The 17,678-nt window shown below is 30.9% G+C and overlaps 1 protein-coding gene across 2 annotated transcripts in view; it reads left to right on the forward strand.

Moving 5' to 3' along the window:
* LOC127698550 (anaphase-promoting complex subunit 1-like) overlaps nucleotides 1-17,182 on the forward strand; it is a 109,963-nt gene extending 92,781 nt beyond the window's left edge. For both annotated transcript variants that reach the window (XM_052202034.1, XM_052202035.1), the window contains 2 exons: nucleotides 1,450-1,581; nucleotides 12,813-17,182. In XM_052202034.1, the coding sequence (XP_052057994.1) occupies nucleotides 1,450-1,581; nucleotides 12,813-12,907 (227 nt within the window). In that variant the 3' untranslated portion in view covers nucleotides 12,908-17,182. The remainder of the gene's footprint in view (nucleotides 1-1,449; nucleotides 1,582-12,812) is intronic.
* Nucleotides 17,183-17,678: the final 496 nt, after the last annotated feature.

Genomic DNA, 17,678 nt, shown 5'->3' on the forward strand with positions numbered 1-17,678 from the left:
CACATCTCCTTAAATTCAAAAAGGAATAAAATGTGAAAAGATCCAAAGTGTCTAGTTGCATGATTATGGATTACTGCAGTTATTATACATCTACCAAATTTTGCATGAAATATCAAATTTTGATGAAGACCTAGTGAAACATTAGTTTTAGTATAAAGTTAAGGCATGGTGACTTTGAATATTATTTTGTCAATAAATTTGACAATAAAGGATATTGACTTTGGATTTTTTTGTACTTTCTGTACTAAATATTTATAACTTTCATCTTAATAAACAATTTTATTATAAATTTTCCAGCTATTCATATTTTCAAAATTGCAAATGGAGCAGAAGTATTTTATTGCAGTCAGCTTTTACGAAATTAGGAATTAACTGTAAATCTAAATGTTATATAATATTCTGATAAATATTTTCGGTAAACCGTTAGGTATTTTATTGTAACTTTAATGAAGCATTTTATATAATACCTAATCGCATGAAACTGTATTATTACTTTTTGATGCAGTTTATTGCATGTTTTCGATTTAATAATAAATAGAGATAGCAGATGACTTAAACTAATATATATTTTTTTAACTCAAATGCCTGATAAAAGGACTAGTAATTAGGTTATAAGCTATAAAGATTCAGCTATTTAAAAGTTGGACTAAAGAGGGAATTGATGAATGTTATTTTCATGTTGTTGTACTTTTTAATTACAGTGGTTACTGTGGTTTTATGAGCAGATAGGAAATGAATGATTTCCCTGGAAAATAATTGGTTTTCTATCTTCAAATATTTGAAAAGTTGATCAATTCAAATTTGTATCTATTAATTTTATTTGTGATGCCTTCCCTGTTTATTTATTTTTAGAAAGAAATGTTAACTTGGTAAGTTGGGAAGAAACAGGTTGTCATTATAGTGTATTATATTAATATGAGACCAAGGAAGAATACTCCCTAGGAAATGAATTAATTGAGTAAAAGAATGTTAAATGTCATTACCTATGTCAGCGTGTTATATAAGGGTCCTGTAATTTTACTGTATTACATGGAATAACAGGTGTTGCAGTCAGACTTGTTTGATAGATCAATCGTCCAATTTGTTGACGTTTCTCTTGTTTTTTGACATAGCATCATTAATTGTGATTACTTTTAGTTATTTGTTCTTTGTTTGCCATTTATTCTAAAGTAAAATGACAGGCCTAGTTAACCTTTTTAATTGGCTATCTTCCAATTCTTGTAACAGGAATGCTTCATTAGTTTCGAGTTTGAGAAAAGTGGGAAAAAAACAGTTTTGCTTTGATATTATTTTAAAGTTCATTGTGCTCTTTAATTGTAATGAGAATACAATTAAATACCACTTCTAAAATAAATCAAACAAGAGTGATAGAACTGAACTTAAATCTTCAGCTGAAATATTTTGTTACTCCAGCATGTCCAGTAACTATTTTGTTCAAATATTTTTCAGATCACATGGAACTGCTTGTGAAGTATTTACAAGGAGAAGTTTTAAAAGGTTATGAGCTTTTACAGTTGACCCCATATTTAACCTGGTTCGATATTCCGACACCAACGCATATCTCTAACATAATTGTAGAAGGTGAGTACAAAAATTGTGAACAATAAGTGCTCGGTTTGAGCTCAGCCACAGTGGCTCAAAAGACAGTCAAATAAATTGCTGTCCAGATTTGTTTGTTGTCTATTTTAAGTATTTCTGAAACTATCAGGCCAGTTTGCATTATTATTTTAGCTGACCTGGCTGATAGGACCATGTGATCTATTCTCATCACTTGGTGTCTGTCACTTGTCCTTATTCCTTTAACTTATCTTGTTCTCTGAACTTACTGGACCAATTGGAACTCTATTTTTCCACAATAATCCTTAAAGTATGTCATTTTAAATAAATGTGTCCAATGATCCAGCCTGTTAACTAACCTTGCTGTCAAGATCTACCAACTGTCCTTCTTGACTAAATTTGTTAGATGACGAATATTGGAGTTATTGCTCTTGAATGATGATTTTTACCATTTTAGTCCATTTTGGCTATTATCTTGAAACTATAATGGATATAATCTATAATGTAACCGAACCAAAATTCCAAACAAATGCTTTCCCTATAAAATTTTGAGTTTCCCTTGGTAATGGAAATGAAACTTATACCAATTGGGAAGTATGGAAGGGGAAGGAGCATATTAATTTTTGGGACAATGGATCAAAGTTAAGGTTGATTAATGAGGTTCCATTGTTTGTTCACAAGTGAATCTTCCATAGAAGGAAGTTATAGGGAAGGTGAACAACCGTATTAATTTTTAGGTCATTTGTCAAGGTCATAGCTGCTAAAATAGACTGAAAATAGGTAATTGATTGTTTCTAGATGATTACTTGAGGTACGCTTGTTTGATTTACATAAGACTCATATAGGTAATAGCATGGAAGTGTTATATTGACAAGAACTACAACGATTAATTATCACTTATTTATAACCCGGGTAGCACTGTAAAAAAGATATGGAAACTGTCTTATTAGTACGCTGTCGTTAATTTCTTTTGTGACTATCTGCAATGCCGCGGTCATAAATTTACCAGAGATACTTCTTATCAATCACATGGTTTTTATTCAGACAGTTTAACATCAATACCTGTTGGAAAACACCTTTACTTATTTCAATCGCGTAGGTTGACATTTATTCATGAACAACTTATTTAAACAAATTGACTGATGCATAAAAAATGAAAATCGGCCCAGAATTAATTATTCTACAACGATTTAAAAATAGTGAGTGACGTTATTTTATTTCTTCAGGGGTTAAGTTAAAACTGTCAAAAGGGTGTGTTCCAGTTACCGCCGGGTCACGAAAATTTTCTTAATAAATATATACACTGTGACAACCCGATTAATGTATATAGCAACGGACCTAGATTATCCTGGAAAGTAGAAATTTTCAGTTTTAAATGCGAAAATTAATCGATCAAGGACTTAATATCACAGAAATCATACATAACAAATATAGTTAAGAAAAAGACACACCTCGTTATTTATAAAAAAAATTATATATATATAAGTGGGTTTAAATTTTTTAACATTTGTGAAATTCAAAACTGCTAAAATATTCGTATTTGAAAGAATTTTATCCGATAATATGCAGCTGGTGTCAGTATTTCTATTTGTTATTTATGAATGTGCCAATCTTGACTCGTATTTATCAATTTGAGAAAAAACAAGACTTATAAAATGTTATGGAATAGTTAAGCATCTCTGTCCCATAAAATATTTTATCACTATCTGTCCAGATGATACTAGTAAATATTATTGAACAGTTGCAGTACTTACAAAATTTCAACACATTGGGGCTCAGCTGAAACATTCGTATACCAACCAATGATCTGGATTTAGAGCGAAGCTTGATAATTCCTACATTTATTTCAAATCTCTTTGATCTTTAATTTTTATAAGAACAATCATTTTACAATCGTCTTAAATATGTATGAAATGTGTGCCACTGGAGTAAACAGTAATATCACAACTTGCGATATATATTACATATAGTGTAATTTCTTCCGAAAAATAAATCAATAAACATGGGGCATTTATTCAATTAATATGGTACAAATTTCCATTGTCAATGTGTTTTTCTATAGAATTAAGATGTCTCGCATAAATCCATCAATCTATCAATCGACACACATATGCAGATGCAGGGTAACGGAATCTGCCGAGGTTTGCCGATTGCTGTTTCCTAAGAATTTATCACAACTTTCGATTTCTTCGTTTATTTCCGTAATCGCAAAAGCAACCAAGAATGACGATATTGTAGGGCACCACACGCTGGTGTGTAAATAACGTGCCGTGTTTCAAGTTAATTAACATGTCATTAAATTGCGCGCGGCATCACAGATGAAACATTTGAAGTCGGGTCATAGTAGTTCCTGTCAATATAATACTTCCATGGTAATAGATGGTAAGAAACAGACAAAGCCTGCTGATTTTGAGGTCAATAAGTCCAAGGTTAAGGACACAATTACAGAAATAGACAGCTAGACATTGTTTGAAATTCTTTAAAATCTTGGTTTCTGGATAAAATCTTTTAAATTTGGCTTTTTATTTTTCAGGAATTGTCATATTGGACATGTGCCTCCCAGACTTAATAGGAGAATTCCTTTCCTAATTTTGTTCAAAGGGTTTGGGGGGGGGGAGAGGTCTCTGTACATTAAGGCTCATAAGCAATAATTTGTTTACACAAGACAGATATATATATAGATACCACCTCGCCTCTAGATGATGTTGGTTAGGCATGCTCTGGCCCAAACTTTTTAAGGAGATGCTCCATTTAAAACAAAATGGGGGATGACCTCAGGTACTCAAGAATGTATTAAAATCATCCAAGCCTGTCTTGACAGTTTAATTTTTAAATTATTCATCTTTGAATTAATGTACTGGCAGAATATATTTAACTTAGCATTTATTTTAAATAAGTCCTTTAGGTTTTTTGTTACTATATCTTGAAATCATATGTTATGAATTGTGAAAACCACTCAAAATCAACTCAAAATCAATGAAGAATGATTCCAACTTGGTCTGTAATTTTGGAGTTACATATAAAATCTGATATAAAGTGACATTTGACTGAACTGTAATCATTCAACATAAACCAACACCCACCCTATAAATAATACCTCCACATAAATAAAAAACACAATTAACGAAATAAACCACAGCTTATCATGTGATCAACAATTAAACCAATGGAGCTGAATGACTGATAAAAATATTAATCATTTAACAGTAATCAAAATTCTGTCAAATTGATAGCAAATTGGTGTTTTATGGCTGTACCTAGTGGAATGAACTCACTTTGTAATTACAAGTCAATCCAGTTTGATTTGACATTGTTTTTTCCTAGTAACTTTTCAGTTTACATTATGATGACTGGTGTGATAAAAATTTCAATGAATATTGGTATGAAATAGCTCTTTATATCATTAAATCCAAAAGTGCTAAAAAATTAATCTACCAGAAGAACAAATTTTATTTTTTTGTTATTGATTTTATGCCAAAAAATGTTATGTAAGGAAATGTATTAATTATTGTATATGTCTGTTATATGATTTTCCATATCTAAATGATCATATTTAATTTAATAAACATTATGTTTTCTCCCTCTTTTGGGTCTGTTTGATTCTCAAAGGTTTGAAGCATACATGCATACTTGGCACAAACAATTGTCTGATTTATATATATTTTCAAATTTCATTTGATAAACAGATACAACACATCACAGTAAAAGTCATTGCTTTATGAAGAACAATAAAATGTCCCAGTGCATTGTGGTCCAATAGAAAAATAAATCAAGCCTATGTAATTCCAGGTGGAAAACTCTATAACAGGAACGATATTCAATCATCACAAAAAACAGAATAGATTGTTAAGATAACATTATTAAAAATGATTTATAAAACAGATTAAAAAAAATTACCTCATAGTTCCTTGCCCAGTAGGAATACTACAAAAAAAGGCTGTTTAGAACAAGTTTATGAAATGATGTAGGAGCTAAAAAATAGCACTGTTTTACATCTGTTTTGGTACATGTAAAACCAAATTTGTAGACAAGTTGTTATTTCTAAAACCGGTTTTCAGTTTATATTTCTCTCTGTTTCTTTTTAATTTTCAACAAATCAAGATAAAAAAAGGGGGGAGGTTTAGTTATCAAAAAACTTAATTAACCCTGCCATACATTAATATGCTTGTTTATCTCTGTTCAATTTTAGTTATTTGGTTCTTTAATGACTTTGATTTTAATAGCAAATCTTTGGTAATAGCTACTGTCAAATATATTCAAAACTTTAGACTTTTTCTAAAACAATGGTGACCACTACATTTATTACCGTGGAACATCCTAACATTATATACAGTGGAACATCCTAACATTGTATGCAGTGGAAAATCCTAACATTGTATGCAGTGGAAAATCCTTACATTGTATACAGTGGAACATCCTAACATTGTATACAGTGGAACATCCTAACATTGTATGCAGTGGAAAATCCTTACATTGTATACAGTGGAACATCCTAACATTGTATACAATAGATCATCCTTACATTCTACACATTTGAACAATTTTACATGGTTTACAATGGAGCATCCTATTAACATTGCACACAATAGAACATCCTAACATTCTACAAAGTTGAACAATCTTAAATGGTATACAGTGGAACATCCTATTAACATTGTATACAATAGAACATCCTAACATTCTACAAAGTTGAACAATCTTACATGGTATACAGTGGAACATCCTATTAACATTGTATACAATAGAACATCCTAAAATTGTTTACAGTTGATCAATCTTACATGGTGAACAGCAGACCAACTTTACATTGTACACAAATGAACACCATTACATTGTAAAAATTTGAAAATCCCTAAATTGTTTACATGGAAACATCCTAAAATTGTTTACAGTGGAGCATCCTTAAATTCTATACAGTGGAACATCCTTAAATTGTAATCAGTGGAACATCCTTATATTGTATACAGTTGACCATCCTAATATTGTAAACAGTGGAACACACTTACATTGTATACAGTTGAACATCCTTACATTGTATACAGTGTAACAAACTTACATTTTGTACAACTGAATTCACTTAAATTGTTAACAGTAGAACATCTTTAATTTGTAAACAGTGGGACATCCTAAAGTTGTATATGGTGGAAGGTCCTAACATTGTATACAGTGGAATACCCTTAAATTGTATACATCTGAACTTACTTTCATTGTATACAATGGAACATCCTAACATTGTATATAGTTGAACATCCTCGCATTGTATACATTCAAACATCCTAACATTGTATACAATAGATCATTCTAACAATGTATGCAATTGAACATTCTTATATTGTATACAGTTAAACATCCTAACATTGTATACGATAGAACATTCTTGCACATTGTATGCCATTGAACATTCTTATGTTGTGTACAGTTGTACATCCTAACATTGTATACAATAGAACATTATTGCATTGCATACAGTTGAACATCCTAACATTGTATACAGTGGAACATCCTAACATGGTATACGGTTTAACATCTAAACATTGTATACAACTTAACTTACTTACATTGTATACAATGGAACATCATAACATTGTATACAGTGGAACTTGCTAACATTGTATACATTCAAAAATCCTAACATTGTATACAATAGATCATTCTAACATTGTATGCAATTGAACATTCTTATAGTGTATACAGTTGAACATCATATCATTGTATACAATAGAACATTCTTACATTGTATACAGGGGAGCATCCTTACATTGTATACAGTTGAGCATCCTGACATTGTATACAGTTGTACATTCTTACATTGTATACAGTGGAACATCCTAACATGGTATACAGTTTAACATCTAAACATTGTATACAACTTAACTTACTTACATTGTATACAATGGAACATCATAACATTGTATACAGTGGAACTTGCTAACATTGTATACATTCAAACATCCTAACATTGTATACAATAGATCATTCTAACATTGTATGCAATTGAACATTCTTATAGTGTATACAGTTGAACATCATATCATTGTATACAATAGAACATTCTTATTGTAGTGGTATTAACCATATGTGGATTCTTAAAAATTCTAAAGAACTTCTGGACAATTTTAAATCTCGGTCTATTTCTGAAATTAATTCTAACATAACTTTTGATTTTTTAACCCTGTATACCAACATTCCCCATGTGAAATTATAAAATTGTTTTGAATAAACATTGAATGACAAACTTTTTTCTTATGTGACGTTTACATTTTCTGACGTCAGACACGCAAAGCAATGAATGTGGTTTTTAATTTGATAGATGCTTTTGTGCTTTTTTGTAAATAATTGTTTGTTTTGATATTGTAACACAGTGATGACTGCTGTACCCATATTTTGACTATTTTATTTATAATGTCTGTTTTGTTCACGCATCGTTGTAAATATAACGGAATTTGATAAGACTGTCGTACAAGTGAGAGGTTTAGCGCTATAAAACCAGGTTCAATCCACCATTTTCTACATTTGAAAATGCCTGTACCAAGTCAGGAATATGACAGTTGTCCATTCGTTTGATGTGTTTTGTCATTTGATTTTGCCATGTGATTAGGGACTTTCCGATTGAATTTTCCTCGGAGTTCAGTATTTTTGTGATTTTACTTTTTACATTGTATACAGTGGAGCATCCTTACATTGTATACAGTGGAGCATCCTTACATTGTATACAGTTGAGCATCCTTACATTGTATACAATAGAACATTCTTACATTGTATGCAGTGGAGCATCCTTACATTGTACACAGTTGAACATCCTTACATTGTATACAGTTGAGCATCCTAACATTGTATACAGTTGCACATTCTTACATTGTATATATAACCAGGAAGATTTGGACACATGTGAAGTAGAAATAAAGCCAGTTCAGACATTATATTTTAAGTGCTAAAGTGACAATTTGTTAATCCGTTTATCTAACCTTTTGCATTTCTTTGTGTTTAATTAATTCTATTGTTAAATATATGTTTGTCGTAATGGAAACCACCTTGACTATAAAAAATTAATCCGTTGGACACTTATCCTTTTCTATAGATACTGTTTTTTATATATACTTTTGTATGTTATTTTGAAGTCAGTTTAGGTCTTAGGTCTGGTACTGTCCAGACCTTGCTAATAAAGTTTAAAGTATTGGTATTCCGTCTTTGAATTGCTATAGCCGGAAAACTCCCGGTTATATATTGGTTGAGGTTACCCGCGGCACGATCCGAGCTAGTTCCCCCAAACTAGCAAATGAATACCTCCAGAAGCAACAATATGGAAGGATCCTGGAATTACCAGCCCTGCAGAAATGGACATCCGTTTAGTGAGAAAAGCAGATACCTGTTTGGACTTTCTATGCAAATATTGCGGTAAGACATTGAATGTTTTCACATACCATCGGTGTTATGCAGTTAATGCTTATTGTTACAAGTGCAGACATCATGGACATTTTGCCCGTATGTGTAATTTTCACGTTAAGTCATTTGTCAGCAACCCAAAACCAAAGAAGAAATCAAAATCAAAAATTCAAAGGGACAGCGACCAAATGAGAAAGTTTATAGAGAAGAAAAAAATGTCTCAATTTCCGTTTCAAGGACTTGAGGACAAGGAACTCTCTACTTTTACATGCTCCATACCGGACGAATCCGTGAAACAGCACCTTAACAAGTTAAAAGCGTCTCATCAAAACTCCCTCAAAGAAATCGCTGTGCTCAAATGTGAAAATTCTAAATTGAATACCGTAGTGAAAGATAATGAGATGTTAAGGAACAATTTGGACAAATTAAATTTGGAGCATTTACAACATGTTCGGCTAATCCAAACGATCGAACATGAGTTAGCCAAGCATACCAGTAGAACTGAAAATTTTGAGAAAGAAATAGTGCGGTTGAAAGAGGAGAACCTAAGTTTAACCAACACCAGATACAGATTAACTATGGATTTAAAAAGTAAAGAGATGCAAGACTGTCATGTTATAAAAAAACTGAAGGACGAAATTCAGAGACTTAAAATTCAAAATTCCAACGATATACGTAAACATCAAGATTTGCTTCATGAACTTTCAATCGCCAAGAATCAAATTGAAAGCTTGCATACAAACTATTCTCACAATCCGCATCAACGCCAAAGACGAGGAGGATACCCACGAAGATAACCGAGTGAAATTGTTTCAATTCGGCAAACTCGGAGACCGAGTTTAGGTGGAGTAGTGGCGAATATAACCAGGAAGATTTGTGAAGTAGAAATAAAGCCAGTTCAGACATTATGTTTTAAGTGCTAAAGTGACAATTTGTTAATCCGTTTATCTAACCTTTTGCATTTCTTTGTGTTTAATTAATTCTATTGTTAAATATATGTTTGTCGTAATGGAAACCACCTTGACGATAAAAAGTTAATCCGTTGGACACTAATCCTTTTCTATAGATACTGTTTTTTATATATACTTTTGTATGTTATTTTGAAGTCAGTTTAGGTCTTAGGTCTGGTACTGTCCGGACTTTGCTAATAAAGTTTAAAGTATTGGTATTCCGTCTTTGAATTAATATAACACGTAAAACTCCTGGTTATATATACAGTGGAGCATCCTAACATTATATACAGTTGAGCATCCTAACATTGTATACAGTTGAGCATCCTAACATTGTATACAGTTGCACATTCTTACATTGTATACAGTGGAGCATCCTTATATTGTTTACAGCTGAACAGCAAAATGTTGTAGTACAATAGAACATCCTTAGATTGAATACAGTTGAACATTCTAATATTTTATACATTGGAACACTCTTACATTATATAAAAATGAACATCCTAACATTGTATACAGTAGAACATCAATGATATTTGGTATGCAGTTGTATTAGCTTTGGCACATCTCCTTACCATGGAGATTATTTGGCCCCACCCCCTCAGTCAAGGTCTATTTTCATAGTTTACATGTATTAGTTTGTGATTAGGTCAATTTATGGGTAACCACTAGTGGTAGGTCAATGTTATTTGGTATGCAGTTGTATAAGCATTGGCACATCTCATTTCCATGGAGAATATTTGGCCCCGCCCCCTCAGTCATGGTCTATTTACTTTGAAACTTTTGCTTAGTTTACATGTATTAGTTTGTGATTAGATCAGTTTAAGATGAACTGCTAATGTTAAGTCAATGATATTTGGTATGCAAATTTATTGGCATTTGCAAGTATCGTTTCCATGGAGATTATATAGCCCCACCCCTGATCATGGTTCATTGACTTTGAAACTTTTTCATAGTTAACAAGTTAATGTTTGTGTTTAGGTTTGTTTAAAGGGAACGACTTATGATAAGTCAATGGTATTTGGTATGCAGTTGTATTAGCATTGGTTCATCTCATTCCATGGAGATTGTTTAGCCATGTACCTTCAGTCAAGGTTCATCGACTTGGAATATTTGCATAACTTACATGATAAAGTATTGCTATTTTAATTTCAACATTTGCATTATCAAAATTACAAAAAAGGCGAGACATATCTCTGTGATAACAATTTATTTATGAAACTATGAATATTGAAAATGATAACACGTTCTACATTTCAATCCTTATGTTGTCTGTTTTTTTTTTTTCAGTCCCTTGGTTTCTTCTAGATGTTAAAAGTGTTTAAACACAAGTTAAGGTGTAATACTACCATTGATTTTCCCCTATTAGTCTTTGTTAAATTTGCACTTTTCAAAAAATTGTGCAGAATTTATCTTTGTTTCAAATAAAGACATACTTGGCAAGAGTAAATTTTTATCCTGTCCAGTACTATAGACAAAATTTCACATAACATTTCATTGCATATAAGAAAATAACCATCACTGGAAGTTAACCAATCAAATTTTCACCCCTTTTTTCCCTGTGTACAAGCTTTAGTAACCATGTAACCTCAAGTTTCCAAAATATTTTATAGTATCACCAAATAAAGAAAGAATGGTGCTTTGAAACACCCAAGATATATGTTTATGACTCAGAAATTTTTTACTGCAATGAAATGTAGGATTAATTTCCTACAACTGTCAAATTCAAGGGAATATTTTTTTTGGACCCTTTTTCCTATGCCACCGGATGTGACGTACTATGATTTGGTGGTATTACACCTTAAAACTTTTTGGGCTAAAATTACTATCCAAAGTTGTGATTGTTGTCTATATATATATGTCTTTCAGAAGCTTTGATAAAGAAAAAATATTGAAAATGAGAAAAATATCTAACTGTAGCTAAAAAATGGCTGGATCACAGCACCAACGATGCTTTGATTTACGTTTGGTTTTCAATTACAAGTCACTGTCGGCTCTCAGGCTGATATCATGACCTAAGGCTGATAAGGGGTCTGATATGAAAAATGACATGTTATGTTCTTTTTATCATATACTTCAGAAAGACATACAGACAAGAACTTTTTTTTAAACTTTGAAAAATGCATTTATCGTATTATTTTTATTGCATTTTTGAATAATATTTTTTCCTGTTTCCTTATATTTGTTTGTTATCCTACTTAGTTATGTTTTTCACTAAAAATCTACCATTGAGGTGTATTTTCCAGAATTTGAAAAATTACGTCAAAATGCCACAGGATAACGTTACAGAAAGGCATGTGATAATAACCGGAAGCAGTTGATATAAAGCGGTAGCAGTTGATAACGAAAGTCATATCACACGGCTAAGACAATTCTTCAAATTTAATGAATAAATATATGAACAAATAAGTTTTATCAAGGGGTACAATTACACCATTATTTTCTATAAGTATATGATAAATAGAGAATATTATTATATTGCTTTTCCAATATTACATATTTATCAACCCGAGACATCAATGTTATCCCAGGAGCTTAACTCAAAGGATTATGTTGGTTGAGGGTTGATATGGTGTGTGATATAGAAAGAGCCTTATCATGATATACACTTTATTATATACCAAAAATAGATGTGTTTCAATGTCATGATGTCATACAGATTAGGGGTTTGATAACATGTTGCAACCATGACTGATATTGATATCATTATATATGGCTGATAGAGAACGATTGCCATTGGTTACACATGCAATTTAGTTCTATTTACCACTTGGCATATAAAAAAAATAATATATTACGTATGTTACCTATTAAAGTGATCTCATATTTTAATCAGTGAACAATTTATGTAAGTACTGTGTTAGATTATATAAGCTAACTGTAAAATCTACTAAAACTTTAGATATTTCTTAATACTTACAGGTTCACCAACTCTACCAGTATTGTGTTCAAACTTACCTTATTTGTCAGTGTCTACATTAAAAAGAATTCTGACTGCTTGGAAGGCTGCAGTATGATACTATGGTGCTGTATTCATTGTTCACCTGGATTTAAAGAAAAGAAGGTTAAAAAATAACTGATGGAGTTCGTAAAGAAATGGTTTATAATTTACTAAAATTAATTATGGCAGCAAAATCTTCAGGATTTAAATAAGTATTAATATCATGGCATCATCACTGAATTATCAGAGTTACCATTTGCTTTAAACAGATTGTATGTTATTACACTGAAGTAACAACTGACATTATAAGAGAGACAAAAAAGTGAAAAAAAGGAGAAAAAATTTTCAGTATATTTATAAGACTTATCAAAATGAAAATGCAAAGTGTTTATCAAATGTTGCCAAAGTAACTGATGTTGAATAATGGATGAAACAAGCAAAATGTTGTTTATTTAATAGAAAATATGAAATTAGATGTGTTAAACAAATACAATTGTTTGAGAAACAAAAGAAACTTATTTTCAAGGAAGAATATACATTGTAAAATAGCAACAAACAAAAAAACAGAAATAATATTTCTAAATGATTCTCAAAGACTAATGATATATCAAAGTAACATTTTTATCTTTATTTCTTGGTATTGCATAATATTTTTTTTCTCCAACGCATTTCCTTTTCTGTATGAGAAATATTATACAACCGTAAAATTTTTGCAGTGATATAATGGTATGACGTTGTCATCAACATCCGAAGACATTTGGTTTCCAGACAATAACTTGATTATAAGTGTATGGATCTCTATGAAATTGTACCACTAGGTTGCATACCACAAAAGGGATGTCAGGAGTGATTTTGGGGATTATTGTCTTTACTGTTGAGGAAAAAGGGGCCAAAAAGAAGCATTTTTCTTATTTCAGGACAATAACTTGTCTATGGATCTATAGGAAATTGTACCACAATGTTCCATACAAAAAATGGAAGGTTGGGATTGATGTTTAGCATTATGGCCCAAACCGTTTAGGAAAAAGGGGCCAAAAACAATACTTTTCTAATACTTTGTATTAATTGCTTATTTCTTTACCAATTTCAATTGGGTTTAACTCAAAATCTTGAATTCCTGGTGTTCTTTAAGATGCTAGTTCTTACCATGTATTTAGATTTTGGATTTGGGCCCTATTTTTAAATTGGTCCACATTGAGGTCCAAGGGGTTCAAATTTGAACTTGTTTTACTTCATCAAAAAATAGAATTATTGGGGTTCTTTGATGTGCTGAATCTAACCATGTATTTACATTTTTGATTTTTCTGACCTGGTTTTCAAATTGGTATACAGTAAGGTCCAAAGTGTCCAAAATTAAAATTAGTTTGATTTCAAGAAAAATTGAAATCTTTGGGTTCTTTGATATGCTGAATTTAACTGTGTAGTTTTAGGATTCAAATACTAAACAAAGTTAGAGAAATATTATGTAAATACTGGAAAAAATACAAAAAAAATAATAATAAAAAATGTACTGTTCAAAGGAAGAAAATATTACTAAACAAGATAAAAAAGGAAATTTCATCACTCTCCTGAACAAGAAGAACTGAAGCTAGAAAATTAAAACAGGATTAGAAAATTAGTGAAGATATGGAACTAACAAGAAGAATATTCAATACCATACAAACAGAATAATAATAGGTAAAACTATTCAAAACAGGAAATAATACTAAAACATATAACAAAAACAGAAAAAATGAAATTGAAATAATGAACAAAAAATATAGTAGCAGTTGATTTGAAGGCCTAAAGCAATTATCAAATGTGTCGCAGGTAGTCCCGACAGGATGAACTGAGATATTTGAATTCATTATTTTCTAGCCTTTTTAAAACTATCATTCTTGTATCAGAAGCATCATGCAAATATTGGCAATGTCCTATATTTTTACCATTGCCTCAATGAGAGGGGTACATAGTGATGCACATGTCTGTCTGTCTGTCTGTCACAAATTTGGTTTTGGGATGTACTACTTGACCAATCTGTTTGAATATAAAAACAATATCATGCACCATAGAATACAGGTCACATTCTATTTTGATGGTTTTGTCATTTGTTCAATAATTAAGCCCCTTAGTTACCTTAAAAATTGAGGTTTCTTCTGTTACCTGATGATATTTATATTACTGCAAATCTTTTTGGGGAAAAAAACCTCATGAAATATACCAGGCTTATTATTTTGTACTCCAGAAACATGTTTTGACTAACTTAAACACAATGCCATGGACCATTTAATACAGGTTAAGTCTAATTTTGATGATTTTAATATTAACTGTTTAAGAGGTGTTCCCCTTAGTTACTTTAAATGTTTATATTTTCCTTTCAAGCTGATAATAAAAGTACAGTTTGACAAAATGTTTTAAAATTTAAACACAATGTTATGAAACATAAAATGCGGGTAAAGTTTGATTTAAATTCTGGTTTTGGCATTTACCTTTAAAGATGTTTGTCTACAAGTAGGGGTTTGTTTATGTGATCACATTATTCTTGTTTAATATATCCCAATTAAATATATACCAGCAAGATTCCTTGCAAAATATGCAAGTTACTGACAAAAATGAATACAGTATTAATCATTTAGTACATTTATTGCATAAGTAAGTAGGACCAAATACACATAAATTGGTTTATACATGTGTATTTTCATGAAATATTGTTAGATTTAAATACCACTTTTTTGCGACCCAAATGAAAGTTTTCCACAGAGTCATCTCATCGTGGTCAAGGTATTTAAACTTTTATCAGTTCACTTGACCCAACAAATAAATGCAATAGCTATTGTTCTCTGTGTAGTTTATTCACTGGGACCTTTAAAATTCTTCTAGAAGAAATCCATCATTCATTGATTAATTTACCTGACCAAAAAAAGGATCTTCTTAGTAGATGAAAGTACATGTTTCAACTCACAAAACTGCATGTGATGTTGTATTTATTCAATATCAATAATGTTTTTCAATATGTTCAATATAAACATAAAGTATGCCCTGCATTCCACTTTTGATCTTTTCATTTTGTTCTCATAATGTTTATGAGTTTGACCTTGCCAATCATAAAATAATTGTAACACATTATATAATCTTGTTTATGAATAAGTGCATGGTTTACAGTTATTGTACAGCTATATATCAGGGCTTTTCAATTAAAAAAAAATTTAGTGAGAAATCAGTCAACCCAATGGGAAGTATTGTCCCTAAAATGCCCCTTTCAGCAAATTTTGCATTTTTTGGCTTTTTTTTTTTACTCCAGACTAGATGAAATATGTACATTGCAGAATTGATCAACTGAACAAGATTCATCTACCAACTGCGTTTATTTACAGCTTTTGGCTTAAATCTCAAAAACTATAAGAGTAAAATGAAAAAACTTAAATTTCAAATATAAACAATGCTTAAAGATCTGCAGTCTTCTTGTGCCGAAATAGTCCGGTTACACATTAAAGAGTCATTGCCCTCGAAACACGCTTTTTAAACGATTTATGTGTACAGATGAAATGAAATGAAGGAAAAAACAATACAGGAGTGTTCTTGCTAGTATTATTGCTTCTGAAATGACCCTTTTTCTTAAGTGTTTGCTATGGTGACAAATGAGCTATTTGGGTTCCTAGGAGACTCGACATTTCGTTTTGCCATGATGTAATATCTCTCTACTCTATTTTTTAATGCCCCCTTGGCACTTTCACTGCTTTTTACCACATCTTAATAATGGTAAGTTAAGGCACCAGTATGTTACTGATGTTCAAATCTTATAAATAGATTAACAAGACAAATCAATGGAATACACAAAACTTAGGAAAACTCAATTAAAGAGATGCGTCGACAATTTAATTAGTTATCAAAGGTACCAGGCTTATAATTTGGTACGCCAGACGCGCGTATTGTCTGCAAAAGACTCATCAGTGACGCTCAGATCAAAATAGTTAGAAAGCTAAAACAAGTACAAAGTTGAAGCTTTGCAAGCTTTGCAAGCATCACCTGCAATGCAAATCCATACTTTGTCAATATGACATAATCGGGAATAGGAAACAGTCGGTAAAGTTAAGGATTAAATGACTATTCTGTACTATAACATTATTTGTAAGCCTTATGGTTAAAAGTACTTTAGAATATAGCAAAGTGCTCTCGACCAATGAAATTGTAGGATTTGATGTCTCTTAATTGTGAAGAATGAATGTAAATCATGTTCTTAGTAAGGGATTATCCTATTATTTGGGTCTATTTACAGTTCAAAACAAAGAGCTTCTATAAATGAGTTACAACTGCCCCGAAGCACATTTATCAGATTGAAAGGATTTATTACAGTGATTGAAACTGACTAAAAGTTGAATTGTGAAACAAACAAAAAAATCAAAATAAGTCGAAGCTTACTGGTGCAGTAAAATTTGTACCTTTAATGTTATTTTGAAAATATTAATAACTTCAAATTAAAAAAAAATAAACAATATCAAACCAATGCAAAAAAATAAAGAAAAAAAAGTTTAAAAATAAAAAAATAACCTAAATCTTTAGCTTTCCAAAACTTTTATTACTGAACCAGCGGTTGGAAAAAATAATTATTTCCAATATTCCGATAAAATAAAAGAAAAAAAAACCAACAGGAATTTGATTTAAGTTTTGAATATATTTATAACTTTTAAAGGCATTTTATTAGAACATTTCCCTAACAATGAAATAGTATTTGATTTAAAAAGCCGGACCAAAATGTTGGCTGTGAAATAAAATTAGTTGCAACTCAAATGTATTTATTGATTTAAACTGTAAATAAAAAAAAAAGGATAATTCCTCACTATAATTTACATGATTTACATTCATACTCA

The sequence above is a fragment of the Mytilus californianus genome, unplaced genomic scaffold, assembly GCF_021869535.1.
Source record: "Mytilus californianus isolate M0D057914Y unplaced genomic scaffold, xbMytCali1.0.p SCAF_4, whole genome shotgun sequence".
In the NCBI taxonomy this organism is placed as follows: domain Eukaryota; kingdom Metazoa; phylum Mollusca; class Bivalvia; order Mytilida; family Mytilidae; genus Mytilus; species Mytilus californianus.